Genomic DNA, 15,517 nt, shown 5'->3' with positions numbered 1-15,517 from the left:
TGCCACAAAGGTGCGGTCAGTGGCGGCTTCCCCTGCCTTGGGAAGAGCAGGACCGGCATCCAGCCGGCAAGTGGCAGCAGCGGCGGCTCTTCTGCCGCGAAGATGGACAGACTCGCGAGTGGCTCCAGCCGCTTAAATGCAGGAGCCTGCAGTGGGGCGGGCCTGCTGCAAGACAGGCATTGGCGGCATCCAAGCCGGGTCAGCTGTGAAGACGGCGGCATCTCAGGCTGCGTGGGAGCGGCAGCAGCAGTCCATGGCGGCATAGGCCCCAACAAGCAGGGGACCGGCGACGTTGGCCCGGATGGTGGGATGAGACTGCTCGCGGTTGGGACCCGCGAGCAGTGGAGCACAACAAGTGGAAATTTGGGTTTTTTTTGTAAATTCACTTTACTTCCAAGCCCTAAGATCAGCATGTTCACAGCCATTTTGCCTTTTTCTCTCTGTGAATGCCAGGATGTACCCCAAGATGCATCTCTCCAATTTATGTTGCTAATCATGTAATTTCACAGTGAGTTTGGCAGAAATGATCATTTTAATGATTCATTTTCCACTTGTGATAGTGATGGTGATAAATCAACGTATCTTTTTCAAAGTGATAATGAAATGTCAAACTAGACAAAACCAGTGCTTGCACACATGTGCATGAACTCCATCACAGGACTGAAACATAACTCTTACCCAAAAGCCTTGCAACAAGATATTCAAAGATATTAAAATAGGAGTTTGCAGGGAAATTATGCCAAATGCACTGTTGCTGCACAGTTAATAGGAAATTTGAAATAGATAAACCACAACAAGATACCTATATCTTCGAAAAAAAATGTGACTACCCCTTTAAAAAAAAAAATCCAGCATATATACTTCAGCATTTCAAAAGTAAAACACCCTTTACAATGGCAGTCAGGAGGTAGCCTCACACTTTAGGGGGCCCTAAATTATTCCACCAAACCTTTTTTGGGAAGTGAAGAGTTTGCAATGAAGTGGCTCTTTATCTGCATTTTAACATGTAATTATGTATCTGATTCTTCTAAAGAATCTTAAAAAGATCCATAATACAACTTTCATTGTCGTTTCATGGATAGGGCAAAGTAAAATTGAAGTTGAAAATGTCCAACTTGCTTATAGGTCTTTTAAATTAAGCTTCTAAGGGGCTTCAAATGTCTCTCTTGCTGCCATCTGATTTCTGGGGCAAAATCTCCCACCCCTGGATCTCCACCTATTGGCACCATATTCTAAAGCCACCACTAACCTTGTGTCAGTTAAAAATGATACTAATGATTCATCTGAATCCTGGAGAGCAGTCTTATTGGCAAAAGAGTGAGTAGAATTGCAGAGGAGAAGTATAAACAGTGGTATTTAACGGTGATATTTAATTGTAACATTTTCACTTGAAAGAAGTTGAATATTGCATCTTGCTCTATGTTCTTTTGAAATTTTACATGGGCAAATTGAGGCATCACTTCCTCTGGAGGGCTGGGAGTTGCAGCGGCCTGCACATCAGAAATATCAGTGCCAGGCTTGGAGATACAGTTCAACACCCCCCCCCCCCCCAATTCCCTCTCTTCAGACTTGAGGACTTGCTTCTGCTGAATTGCCCCTGGCCTTACACTCCACTAGGATCAGACCTGATAGCTTGTAATGTGTTGTGAAGGGCAGCTGTAGAGGGGGTATTGTAGACACCACCTCCTGGAGTGAGGCAGTGTGGGAAGGCTGGAGGCAAAGCATGGGTGATCCGGTGAGGCTGGAATGGAGCTCTTGAGCGAGATGCTAGCCATCATGGAGCTCTGAAGCAGAGTGCAGGTAACCACAGGAACAGACTGGAACTGAGTGCTGGTAAGAGTGGACTATAACAGCAGGAGCAGACTGGATCTAAGTGCAGGGAAGAGTGGAATGAATGCAGGTATATGTGGTACTGGAATGCTAGAACAGACAGGATCTGAGTGCAGGTAAGCGTGGGTTGGAACAGCAGGAATAAACTAGATCTGGGTGTAGGTAAGAGTGGAGTGAATGCAGGTATACATGAAACTGGAATGCTGGAACAGACAGGATCTGAGTGCAGGTAAGCGTGGGCTGGAACAGCAGGAACAGACAGGATCTGGGTGCAGATAAGAGTAGAGTGAATACAGGTATGCGTGGAACTGGAACGCTGGAACAGACAGGAACTGAGTGCAAGCAAGCATGGAAGTGGGAATCTAGAAACAGGAACAAGGGCAAGACAGACTAGGACAAGACAGGTCAAACCAGGACAAAGACTACACAGAACATGGAACAAGAAAGCCCGAAGGCTGCATAGGCAAGGCAAGAAAGAGACCTAGGGAGTCTCAGGCCTAGGCCAGGTCAGGAAACAGAGAGAGGCCTAGTATAATAGAAGAGACCTGGGAGTCTCAGGGCTAGGCCAGGAGAGGAAACAGAGAGAGACCTATTATAATAGAGATCTGGGAGTCTCAGGGCTAGGCTGGGGGTCAGGAGAGGCCTAGGATAGGATGCAAGGAAGGAACAAGAAGGCCCTAAGGCCACAGAGCAAGGTTTGGAACAGAAGGCTGAATGGCCACAAGGTAAGAAAGAGGCAAGCTGGGGTCAGAAAGCCCGGAGGCCAGGAGATAGGGCAAAGCAACGCTGGAGTCAGAAGTCCTGGAGGCCACGAGAAAAAGCTAGGAATGGCTTGAGAAAGCCGCAAGGCAGAGGTGGCGAGAGCAGGGAGCCAAGAAGGACTCAATGCCGAAGCGTTGAGGGGAAGGACAGACTGGATTGAGTAGGGCAGAACTTTGGGTGTGGTGCAGGCAGGCAAGGGGGGTTAGGATAGCCAGGGGGGAGAGCTCCTGGAGATCCCCTGCTGGTATGGAGGCTGAAGCACAGGCTGAGGACAGGAGCCAGAAAATGCTGGAGAATAGTTCGGAGCCAGCTCTCTGGCCTCCTCTGGTGGAGGAAAGGTCATGCAGTGGCCAGAATTGCAACATGATGCTTTTACGCTAAGGTAAGCTAGAGGCAAGACCATGGTAATATAATGCTTTTTGCTTGGGTGCACAATTCAACTTCTGCTTGTATTTCTTTTCTTATCTTGTGTGAAACTGTAATCGTATGAATGTGATATTCTTACCTATGTTTTTCGACCTTCAGGTTGACATAAGCATCTCAGATTCCATCTCTGAAAAGGTTCCAGAATTAATTATTCCTCAGACAGCCATCTGCCACCTCATGGAATGTGACGAGCTTTTGACACCTGAGTTATTCCTGCAAGCTTATGATTCTCCTTTAAACATCATCATGGATTCAGGTATACTGTTCCCCTATGAAGCTAAGGGTCCAAGGGTGATGGCTTAGAGGGTCATTTACTCTTTCAAGGATAGACAGTCTTCACTTTTAGGTTTAGGAGAAGGAAAAGCCATGGGAACACACAAAAGGAAGGACAGCAGCAGTGACTGGAGGGGTGGGCTGCAGTGAGTGGGGAAGACAGCCATCAAGACTGCGAGAGGAAAGAAGAGGTGGCTGAAGGAGAGATAGAGAAATTGTTATAGGAAGAGAAAGAACTACTGGGAATGAAGATGTTCTTTTAAGAAGAATTAAATATATTGTGAACCATATGCTTTAATAGAGTCCCATTATGCCCTTTTCCCCTTCTAACTGGGGTAAAATCAGAACTGCCTTGACCTGTCTCTTTTGAATTAGAGCTATCTGATCATCCTTTCCTAAGTACACTGTGAAGAAGCTAGATCAGGTGTCTCTGTTTTTTTTGGCTTTTCTTTTTTTTGGCAACATGCTGACATCCTCTGCACCTACTACAGTTGTAGATGATCAGTGGTGATTTTCTGCCAGGTCACACCAGTTTGCTGACCTGGAACGTTTTAGAACTTTCTTCCTTTTCTGCATTCCAGCTGGCCCCAGTCTGGTTCCATTTTCTAGAAAATGACCATTGTATATGACTTTTTAATGTGAAATATTAATCTATGATTTCCTGAGGTTCTCTCCCTTTTGCTGTGCATTCGTCCTGGATTGGACCCATTAACATTTTAGACTGGCAAGAACTTTCACCATGTCTTCCATGGTCCCGCTTCACAAGAGTGGGAACAGAGAAGAGGCTGGTAACTACAGACCGGTTAGCCTCACTTCGGTGGTGGGAAAAGTAATGGAGTCACTGTTAAAAGAGAGAATAGTGAACTATCTACAGTCGGGAGAATTGCTGGACCAGAGGCAGCATGGATTCACCAGGGGAAGATCCTGTCAGACAAATCTGATTGACTTTTTTGATTGGGTAACCAAGGAATTGGATCAAGGAAGAGCACTCGATGTTATCTACTTAGATTTCAGCAAAGCTTTTGATACGGTTCCGCACAGGAGACTGGTGAATAAAACGAGAAGCTTAGGAGTGAGTGCTAAGTTGGTGACTGGATTGCAAACTGGTTGATGGACAGAAGACAATGTGTGATGGTAAATGGAACTTTCTCTGAAGAGAGAGAGGTGTTAAGAGTTGTACCGCAAGGATCGGTGTTGGGACCGGTCCTGTTCAATATCTTTGTGAGCGACATTGCGGAAGGGATAGAAGGTAAGATTTGTCTTTTTGCGGATGACACTAAGATCTGCAACAGAGTGGACATGCCGGAAGGAGTGGAGAGAATGAGACGGGATTTAAGGAAACTGGAAGAGTGGTCGAAGATATGGCAGCTGAGATTCAATGCCAAGAAGTACAAAGTAATGCATATGGGGAATGGAAATCCGAATGAACTGTATTCGATGGGGGGGGAAAGGCTGATGTGCACGGAGCAGGACAGAGACCTAGGGGTTATAGTGTCTAATGATATGAAGTCTGCGAAACAATGCGACAAGGTGATAGCAAAAGCCAGAAGAATGCTGGGCTGCATAGAGAGAGGAATATCGAGTAAGAAAAGGGAAGTGATTATCCACTTGTACAGGTCCTTGGTGAGGCCTCACCTGGAGTACTGTGTTCAGTTCTGGAGACCGTATCTACAAAGAGACAGAGACAAGATGGAAGCGGTACAGAGAAGGGCGACCAGAAAGGTGGAGGGTCTTCATCGGATGTCATACGAGGAGAGATTGAAGAATCTGAATATGTACACCCTGGAGGAAAGGAGGAGCAGGGGTGATATGATTCAGACCTTCAGATACTTGAAAAACGTTAACGATCCAAAGACAACGACAAACCTTTTCCGCCAGAAAAAAATCAGCAGAACCAGAGGTCATGAGCTGAGGCTCCAGGGAGGAAGACTAAGAACCAATGTCAGGAAGTATTTCTTCACAGAAAGGGTGGTGGATGCTTGGAACGCCCTTCCGGAGGAAGTGGTGAAGTCCAAAACTGTGAAGGACTTCAAAGGGGCGTGGGATAAACACTGTGGATCCATCAAGTCTAGAGGGTGTGAATAAAGTGGAGGCAGCAAAACCCTGCATGGAGCGACAGTAGCCACAGAGGCATTCAAACACTGCACGGAGTGGCAGTAGCCACAGAGGCATTCACGGAGTGGGATGCCAGTGGTCAGTAGTTATTGTTCCACCTTCACGGAGCGGAAGGATGGAGGGCTGCTATCTCCAAAAAAAAATAATAAAAAAAACAAACAAAAAATAATAACAGGGGTGGGTAAGAGTATGGGGCAAGGGTGTGGCCTGCTTGTTACAGCAGTTGCTACCCCTAATTGAGCTCGATGTCACTTGGATGCAGATACGGCGCTGCTCTCTAAATTGGTGGTGGGGTGGAGGGGAATTAGGGCTGGAGGGTACTGGAAGCCAATAGTAACATGTGGGAGAGAGAAAAAGGGAAATAAAAATGGATAAAGTGCGTAGCTTGCTGGGCAGACTGGATGGGCCGTTTGGTCTTCTTCTGCCGTCATTTCTATGTTTCTATGTTTCTAACTTTTCTAGAAAAATTGGAGATAACCTGAATTTTGATTAAGTGAGTTTTGCAAGCTATGGAGTTTTGCATTATACCACATTTTTCGGCTTTGCATTTTACATATTTGAAGAAAAATAGAATTCAGAGAACATTCCTTGATCAGGTTATTATATAATCAGCCAAAAACATAGAGGTTCATATTTGGTTTCAAAAATTTCCTCCTGCTATCCATTTACATTTTTCCATATAACCCATTACTGAAATTTAACCAGATAAAAAAGAGGCAGTGATGAGACATTTTAGGGACATAGCTTAACTTTAGCCAGTTAATGCTGATAGTGCTATCTGGGTAAGTTTTGTCGTGCCAGAGACCAAGTCTAAAAAAGTTATCCAAATAACTTTGTCAGGATAACTTTGAATTTAGCCAGGTATATTCAGCGTAATGTGTAACTGGGTATGTTCTGCAGAATGTCCGAGTAAAGTTATCGAGTATCTTTACTTGAATAACCTTTCCACTTCCTGGCTTACTTTAGTGACCTTCCTGAATATATGATTAAATATGATGTGTTCATAAATAAGTCTGTTTCTTAGCATACAGCAGGTGAATCCAAAACCAGTGGGCTATGCACCTCTACCAGCAGATGGAGACGGAGAAAAGCTGACATCACAGTATATATACCCCTTGCAGTGACATCAGGCCGCCATATTCTCCGTCTTCAGCAGATAGTGGACATGCATCTCCATCCTGGGGATTGCTTTAAATTTTAGAAGGAGAAAAGAATCAGGAAATTAATTTGCCCCACTCTCCTGTGGTGATAACTTATGGACCCTCCCTCAGTTGAGAATTCGTGAAATGATTTCCGTTGTCCCTCAAATGAGTGCCTTGTTCTAGTAGCTGGTTTTTCAAACTGGCATGGACTTAGCTGTAAAAAAAGCAACTGAAAGGCAGGCAGGTGCAAGAAGCCAAGCGTGTCAGTGAAGGTCTATGCCCTCTTCCCCCGCAGCCAATCTTGTACTCAGCTGGAACGGGCTGAGCTCAGGTAAAAAAAAAAAAAAGTTAAAGAGAAGGGAAGTTGTGTTAGGGATTCCTCCTCCCCCTTCCTGGTCTCCATGCTCAGCATGCTATCCGACGGCCATTTCCTGCCTCCAGTGGAGTTCTGGAGACAGGGCAGCCTGGCAGGATGAGCAGCCCTTATAGCTATACCCCGCACCAAGGCTCGTCTGGTTCGCTGTGTGATAGGCCGTGGCAGCGTTTTTGCTTATTTTTGTGTGCTGCAGACTGCCCTCTTCAGTTCTGTCGGGTTGTCCTTGTGTGCCCAACTGGGCAGCCCATTGAACGCCTAGTTAGGCGCATAGGAGCACCTACTACAGCACCCATTTATGCCCGCATGCGTGTGCCTTTTTTATGCATGCATGTTTTTTTGTGCGCATTATCTGAGCATACTGGGAGAGATCAGTTTGGGCAATTATATAGGCAGATTGTTGTGTGCCTTATTTGAGAGCGCCTAATTTTTTTTGGGTGCACTATTGTGTACTGACAGACTGATGGCGCCCATTGAGAAGAAAGCTAAGCGCCTTGCGTTATGTGTTACTTGTATTATTCAGGCATCTCAAACTGGCGTTCCCTCAAATTTGTCAGCACTGTTTGGAGGCTCAGGGAGAATTACCTCCTTCTGATTTTACTAAATCTGGTTCTTCCCAGCCTGATGCGGGAATGTAAAAAGAGTTGTCAGTAGGGTCGCCTGATTTTGGAGCTCCCCTATCTAGTTCATCAGCAGGGAAGGTAGTTCAGTGGGGAAAGGACAGTTGCTGCCTGGTTTTGGCATGGATCCTTTTGCCTTGTTTTGGATAGAATTTTTTCAAGGACTGCACTCCTTCCTTCAGGTGTAGTCCCCATCCCCGGCAAATCTTCTGGTCGGGGTCGGAAACAATGAAATCCCGCACTCCAGGTGCTGTGGGTAAGTGTCGGGGTATGCCTGTAGCAGGTCTTCCCCATAAGGACCCAGATGGCATGGATGATGAGACTGATCCTTACTCCCTGGAGGATGGGGAACTTCCTCTGAGATTGGAGCCCTATAGAACTATGTTGAGGTTCTTTCATAGAAATGAGTTACCGGCTCTGGTTTCTCAGACATTTATTTATTTATTTATTTATTTATTTATTTATTGTTTTTGTTATACCGAGTTTCATGATAGGCATCACATCAACCCGGTTTACAAATAACAAGGAGTGTAAAGCATAACGTAACGTAAAAAACAATATTTTCAATAAGAACCTTGAACTTTAAATACAGTGAATCAGAAAAAGGGAGAGGGAAAGTTACAAAAAACAAGGAAAATAAACTTGGGATGGAAGGGGAGAAATTGAACAGCACAATATTTACATTTCAGCCTATTGATACATTAGAATAGGAAGTGAAAAAATAAGACTATGAAACGGTACATAGGTAATCAAATGAATAAATATGACACAGTTGTGAATGGTAATAGTATGATAAATATTCAGCAGGAATTAGTGAGAGAGGGTTTGAGGTTGGTTGATTCGTGTTTACATTCCATTATTGCATACGAGTTAGTGCTAGTGAGAGGAGGTTTTATTCAAGGCTTGGAAATGCTTTTTTGAAAAGCCAAGTTTTTAGTCTTTTCCTAAATGTTAAAGAGCATGGCTCTTGTCTCAAATCAGGTGGGATCGAGTTCCAGAGAGCTGGACCTGCTGATGAGAAGGCTCTGAGACTCAAGGATTTATGTTGGTAGGTTTTGGCCTTTGGAATTTGGAGTGACTCTTTGTAGTGTTCCCTGATAGGCCTGGCGGAGGTGAATTTTTTAAGTGGTATTTGTAGGTCGAGTTGCGTGTGTTGGTTGATAGTTTTGTAAATGATGTTAATGGTTTTGTACATGATTCTATAGTGGATCGGAAGCCAATGGAGGTTTTTGAGAATAGGTGAAATGTGGTCAATTTTCCTGGAATTTGTAAGGACTCTGGCTGCAGAGTTCTGAACCATTTGTAAAGGTTTGGTGTAAGAAGCTGGGAGGCCTAATAGTAATGAGTTGCAATAATCTAGTTTGGAAAAGATTATTGCTTGCAAGATTGTTCTGAAGTCCTGAGTGTGAAACAGCGGTTTTATTCTTTTCAGGATATGTAATTTGTAGAAGCAATCTTTGGTGGTTTGGTTAATGAATGTTTTGAGGTTGAGACGATTGTCTAGGATGGCTCCTAAGTCTCTTACGTGGGTTGTTTGAAGGAGTGTGGGTGGTTTAGGAAGTGTGTTATTGTTTTCCGGTGATATGAGCAGGAATTCTGTTTTCGAAGCATTGAGTACAAGGTTTAGACTGTTGAGGAGAAGTTTAATTTCTAATAGGCAACTGTCCCAGTATTCCATTGTTTTTGAGATTGATTCTTTTATAGGGATTACGATCTGTACGTCGTCTGCAAAAAGGAAATGTTTCAGGCTTAATTTTGTAAGTAGTTGGCAGAGTGGTAGCAGGTAGACATTGAAAAGGGTGGGTGAAAGTGATGATCCTTGCGGCACTCCTCTATTAGAAGGGTGCTATTGGGATTCTTTATTATGAATTTTGACTCTGTATCCTCTGTTTTCTAGAAATGTTTTGAACCAGTTTAGTGTGGCACCTGTTAAACCAATGTTTGCCAGCTGTTTTAGAAGAAGGGTGTGGTTGACGGTGTCAAAGGCCGCCGAGAAGTCAAGGAGGATTAGTAAATATGCTTGGCCTTTATCAATACCAGAGAGTAGGTAGTCCATGAGTGAAATTAGTAGCGTTTTGGTGCTTGCGGCTTTGCGAAAACCATTTTGGTTTGGGGACAGAATACTGTGGTCCTCTAGGTAGTTGGATAGTTGGGTGTTTACCAGTTTTTCCATGATTTTAGCTATAAATGGTAGGTTGGAAATAGGGCGGAAGTTGTTGGGATCACATGCATTTAGATTTGGTTTTTTTAGCAGTGGCTTGATTGAGGCAGTTTTTAGGTCATCTGGGTAGATGCCATGTGATAAGGAGCAGTTTATAATATCTGCTAGGGTTTTTGCTATTGTGTCCGGGATAAGAAGAAGCATTTTGGTAGGGATTTGATCAAATGGGTGTGATGACGGTTTCATTCTTTTTAATACATTTTGTATCTCTGTGATTGTGATGGGTTCAAAGGCATTAAGCTGGATGTCTTTATTTTGGGGAAGATATGTGTTATCTGGAGACGTAGTGTTTGGAATCAGCTGATTAAGGAGATCCGATATTTTTTTGTTAAAATGAAGAGCCAATTCGTCTGCTTTAGTCTGGGCTTGTTCGGGTGGTATATCTGGAGTGATAGGTTTAGTGAGGCTGGAAACGAAGGCGAATAGAGCTTTTGAGTCAAAGCTGAGATGATGAACCTTTCGGGCATAGTAGTCTCTTTTGATTTTCAACGTGGTACTTTTGTAAAGATGGAGTGATTGTTTGTAATCAGAGAGTGAGGCTGGTGAAGGGGCTTTGCGCCATTTTCTTTCTTTTTGCCGAAGTAATTGTTTGAGTTTTCGTAGTTCATCATTATACCAGGGATGTCGTTTGGATGTATTAGCAGACCTTGTTTTGGTTGTCAGTGGGCAGAGAGTGTTTGCTATAGATTTTGTTATTTTGGACCAGGATTGGAGGGCAGCGTTAGGGGTAGATACTTCAATGAGTGGTAGATCCGAGGTTAGAGCTTTACCTAGATGTTCCGAGTTGCAAGGTTTTCTGTATAGGAAAGAGGGTCTTGAGTTGAGTTTGGAGTCTGATCGAGGTAAGGAAAAGCTGGTGGAGATTAGAGAGTGATCTGACCATGGGACTTTTTTGCAATTTGGTTGTTTTGTAAGAGAAATACCAGTGTTTGTAAAGAGTAGATCGAGCGTGTGGCCTGCTTTGTGGGTGGGTTTATTGATTTGTTGTCTGAATCCCATCGCTGACAGTGCGGTGAGGAGGGCTTCACAGTTTGTAGAGAGGGGAACTTTGTCAACATGTAAATTGAAGTCACCCAGGATTATAGCAGGGGAGTCAAGATTGAGATGCAGAGTTATGGTTTCGATGATAGGAGAGGAGTCTGACTCTAGTAAGCCTGGAGGGGCGTAGACTAGCAGGATTTGGAGTTGTTCTGATTTGAACAATCCTAGTTCTAGTTTAGTTACTGTACTGATGGGGTGGTGTGAGAACCTTAAGGATTTTTTTGCAGCTAGGAAGATACCCCCTCCTCTTTTTTTTTGTCTTGGGATGGAGAAGAAATCGTAAGTCTGCGTTGGTAATTGGTTAATGAGTGTGATGTCCGTGGATTTGAGCCATGTTTCTGTTATGGCGCAAACGTCTGGGGTTGTGTCCTGCAGTATGTCGTTGAGTATAAGAGTTTTGTTGGTGAGAGATTGGGCGTTGAATAGGATTATGGTGAATAGGGTGAGGCCTAGTAACTGTGTAGTGGGGGAAATCATGATTGGGATGAGTGATTTGTAGATGCGTGGTCGGTAGTACATTATTGTTCAGGTTGGATCGGTGCTGGATGAGTGCTACTGGAGCTTGGATGTGCTGCTAGAGACTGGATGTGTGCTTCTGTAGCCTGGATGAGTGCTGCTAGAGATTGGATGCGTGCCTCTGGAGACTGGATGAGTGCTGCAGGAGATTGGATGAATGCTGCTGGATGAGTGCCTCTGGGGACTGGATGAGTGCTGCAGGAGACTGGATGAGTGCCTCTGGAGACCGGTTGAGTGCCTCTGGAGACTGGTTGAGTGCCGCAGGAGACTGGATGAGTGCCGCAGGAGACTGGATGAGTGCTGCTGGATGAGTGCCTCTGGGGACTGGATTAGTGCTGCAGGAGACTGGATGAGTGCTGCTGGATGAGTGCCTCTGGGGACTGGTTGAGTGCCTCTGGAGACTGGATGAGTGCTGCAGGAGACTGGATGAGTGCTGCAGGAGACTGGATGAGTGCTGCTGGATGAGTGCCTCTGGGGACTGGATGAGTGCTGCTGGATGAGTGCCTCTGGATGAGACTGGATGAGTGCTGGATGAGACTGGATGAGTGCTGCTGGATGAGTGCCTCTGGGGACTGGATGAGTGCTGCTGGAGACTGGATGAGTGCTGCAGGAGACTGGATGAGTGCCTCTGGATGAGACTGGATGAGTGCTGGATGAGACTGGATGAGTGCTGCTGGATGAGTGCCTCTGGGGACTGGATGAGTGCTGCTGGAGACTGGATGAGTGCTGCAGGAGACTGGATGAGTGCCTCTGGATGAGACTGGATGAGTGCTGGATGAGACTGGATGAGTGCTGCTGGATGAGTGCCTCTGGGGACTGGATGAGTGCTGCTGGAGACTGGATGAGTGCCGCTGGAGACTGGATGAGTGCCGCTGGATGAGTGCCTCTGGGGACTGGATGAGTGCCGCTGGAGACTGGATGAGTGCCGCTGGATGAGTGCCTCTGGGGACTGGATGAATGCTTCTGGAGACTGGATGGATGGATGTGTGATCGCTGGATGGATGGATAAGGGTGGGTAATGGCTCTTGCTCTGGGACGCTCCAAGGGGCGCGCTAAGGGGCAAGCCCCTTAGGTCGCGCTCCTTCGGGTGCGCGACGCCCTGGGGAGCGTCTGCAATTTAAGGGCCTGAAAACAGTGCTGGGTTAGACGGCTGGGTTGGGGGTGGGAGCAGTATCACTCACCACGTGGTCCTGCTGCTTCTCTTTATTTTGCAGGTTTCTGAGCCCTCTTGTCCCTTTTTTTCTCTTAATTTCCCGGTTCACTGTTCACTGCTGGCTCACAGAAGGGAGGGGTGAGCGGGCTCTTGGCCCGACTGAGCTGTGCCGACCGCACGAGCCCCTGCAGTGGAGGAGGACAGAGACTGAGAAAGGATCCTGGCAGAAAGAGGGACGCCCAGGGAAGCGTCTGTAATTTAAACGCCTGAAAACAGTGCTGGGCTGGGGGTGGGAGCAGTATCACTCACCACGTGGTCCTGCTGCTTCTCTTTATTTTGCAGGTTTCTGAGCCCTCTTGTCCCTTTTTTTCTCTTAATTTCCCGGTTCACTGTTCACTGCTGGCTCACAGAAGGGAGGGGTGAGCGGGCTCTTGCCCCAACTGAGCTGTGCCGACCGCACGAGCCCTGCAGTGGAGGAGGACAGAGACTGAGAAAGGATCCTGGCAGAAAGCATTGAAGATGCTGGGAGTACCTGGGGCTGAATCCATGTCTGAGCCAAGGAAAAATCCCATTTTGATTTCTTGCGTAATTCTTCCCTGTCATGGAGGCCATGCAAGAAGTAATTGATCTTGAATGGGTTGCCCCAGAAGCTCATTTTAAAGGGGGTCAATTCTTGGAAGGACTGTACCCCCTGGATCCAGTTGCGAGAGAGCAATTACGTTTTCCGAAGGTGGATGCGCTTGTGTGTGCTGTTACCAAACGGACAACTATTCCCGTAGAATGGGGAGTGGCCTTGATGTTGTGCTACTGGCGAGAATGTGGACCCCTTGTTCGAGGTGGAGTTGGCGCTACCTGAGAGGGCGAACCCCCGCAGGTCCCTCCATCGGAAGGCGAGGCCAGGTGTTGCAGGGGCTGGCTGGAGCTTCGTCAATGCCAACCCCGTTCCCCGCAGGTTGGGCACTCGGGTGCGGGGGCCGGTTGGTCTTAGGTGGGCCCCTGTGAAGACAGTAGAACAGCAGCCGGAAGAATAGTCCGAAGTCAGTCCAAGATCAGGAGCCAGACGATTGCCGATAGCCAGCCGAGGTCCGAAGTCAGAAGAATCACCAAAAGCCAGTCTGAAGCCAGAAGAATCACCGAAAGCCAGACTGAGGTCAGAAGCCTGAAGGGTCACCGAAAGCCAGTACGAGGTCCAAAGCCAGAAGAATCACTGAAAGCCAGTCTGAGGTCAGAAGCCAGAAGATCCGTCCGAAGGGACCTGAGGATGGGAACTGGAGCAGGAACAGGACTCGGAAGGCAGGAACAGGAACCACGGCACCAACGAAGCACAGAAGACCTCACCAAAGTGAAGCAGACTCGTTGCCAAGTCGAGGAACATGAAGAGGAGGCTCCAATAAATAGTTCCAGGCTCCTGACATCATTCAAGAAGCTGGGCTGCTTCAATTGGTGCTGGTCCTTTAAAATTATCCAGGAGGCACAGCCATGCGCCTAGGGAGGGCACGACCTGGAAGGGCTGTTGGCGGCGTCAGCCAGTGGCATTGAGCCGTGAAGACAGAGCCGGAGGCTGCCGTAAGAGGCAGTTCCTTTACAGCAGTGGCTGCGGGAGAGACCGAGGTTGGTGGCACACGGTGGGACCATCTCCTCGCTGTACTCCCGACGCCTGCAGAAGCGGTAAGGGGTGGCCGACCATGGCCTTCCATGTCCGGCGCATCTAACCGTACCCCCTCATTTTATGGCACCTCCCCGGGGGTTTCGGTTTGAACGGGTGAGTCGCATGGAACTGAGCGAGGAGGTCCTTGTCCAAGATATTGGGGATAGGCTCCCAGCTACTTTCCTCGGGCCTGAAACCCTCCCAGGAGAGGAGGTACTCCCAGCGTCGACCCCATTTCCTCACATCCAGGACATCATGGACCTGATATGTAAGGTCCTCGTGGGAAGAGAGGGGTTGAAGTTCCAGTGGTTTGCTAGGCAGCCAGGACAATACCAAGGGTTTGAGGAGCAGTCGGAGCTGATAGGAGACTGGACCAAGACGATGTAGCACTACAAAGGGTCCAATGTAGAGGGGAGCTAGGCGCCTGGAAGGGAGCTTCAGTTGAATGTAGCGTGTGCTAAGCCACACTTTTTCGCCTGGATTGAATTGCGGGCTAGGCCTGCAATGGGCATCCGTGAATTTTTTGGCGGTCTGTCCTGCCTTATCCAGTAGTTGTTGAGTGAGGGTCCATAGTTGATGAAGTTCTCTTGCCGTTAACTGGGCCACGGGAGAGGGCACAGCGATAGGCAAGGGTAAGGGTTGAAGCGGCTGTTTGCCGTAAACTAGTTGGAAAGGGGATGATCCAGTTGCGGACGGTGAATGGGAGTTGAGGGCGAACTCCGCCCAAGGGAGCAATTCCGCCCAGTCATCTTGCTTGATGTTGACATATGATCTCAGGGACTGCTTGAGATTTGATTTGTTCTTTCTGCCAATCCGATGGTTTAGGGGTGATAGGCAGTGATGAACTCGAGAGTGATGTCGAACTTTCGGCATAGAGACCTCCAGTATCTAGCAGTAAATTGAGATCCCCGATCGGATAGAATATACTTGGGAAGACCGTGTAACCGGAAGACATGGTGGATGAGCAGCCTAGCTAGCTGAGGTGCAGAAGGAAGAGGAGGTAAGTCGACAAAGTGTGCCACTTTAGAAAATCGATCCACTATCACCCAGATGGTGGTGTACCCTTAGATGGAGGAAGTTCGACGATAAAGTCAGTTAAAATGTGGGTCCAGGGTTCTCTTGGGGCCGGCAGCGGGTGCATCAGTCCCCAAGGTCGCCCAGTAGGGCTCTTCTGTTGGGCACAGGTATGGCAGGATTCGACATAGGTTCGGGCATCCTTTTTCAAGGTGGGCCACCAGTAGTATCTCTGGAGGAGTGCCAGGGTCATTGATTGGCTGGGGTGACCAGTGATCCGAGAATCGTAGGCCCAGTGGAGGATTTTGTTCCGAAGTCGGAGAGGAACCAAGGTCTTTCCTAGTGGTATAGGCATCGTGGCAGCCAGGAGAATGCTGGTAGGT

General features: G+C 47.2%; 1 protein-coding gene across 1 annotated transcript in view; it reads left to right on the top strand.

Annotated features, from left to right (window-relative positions):
- LOC115090803 (testis-expressed protein 47-like) overlaps positions 1 to 15,517 on the top strand; it is a 97,216-nt gene that overhangs the window by 36,930 nt on the left and 44,769 nt on the right. Inside the window, exon 6 of the mRNA XM_029600317.1 lies at positions 3,118 to 3,274. Coding sequence (XP_029456177.1) covers positions 3,118 to 3,274 — 157 coding nt within the window. The remainder of the gene's footprint in view (positions 1 to 3,117; positions 3,275 to 15,517) is intronic.

This window comes from Rhinatrema bivittatum, chromosome 4, assembly GCF_901001135.1.
Source record: "Rhinatrema bivittatum chromosome 4, aRhiBiv1.1, whole genome shotgun sequence".
Lineage (NCBI taxonomy): Eukaryota > Metazoa > Chordata > Amphibia > Gymnophiona > Rhinatrematidae > Rhinatrema > Rhinatrema bivittatum.
This window is presented reverse-complemented; position numbering and strand designations above follow the sequence as displayed.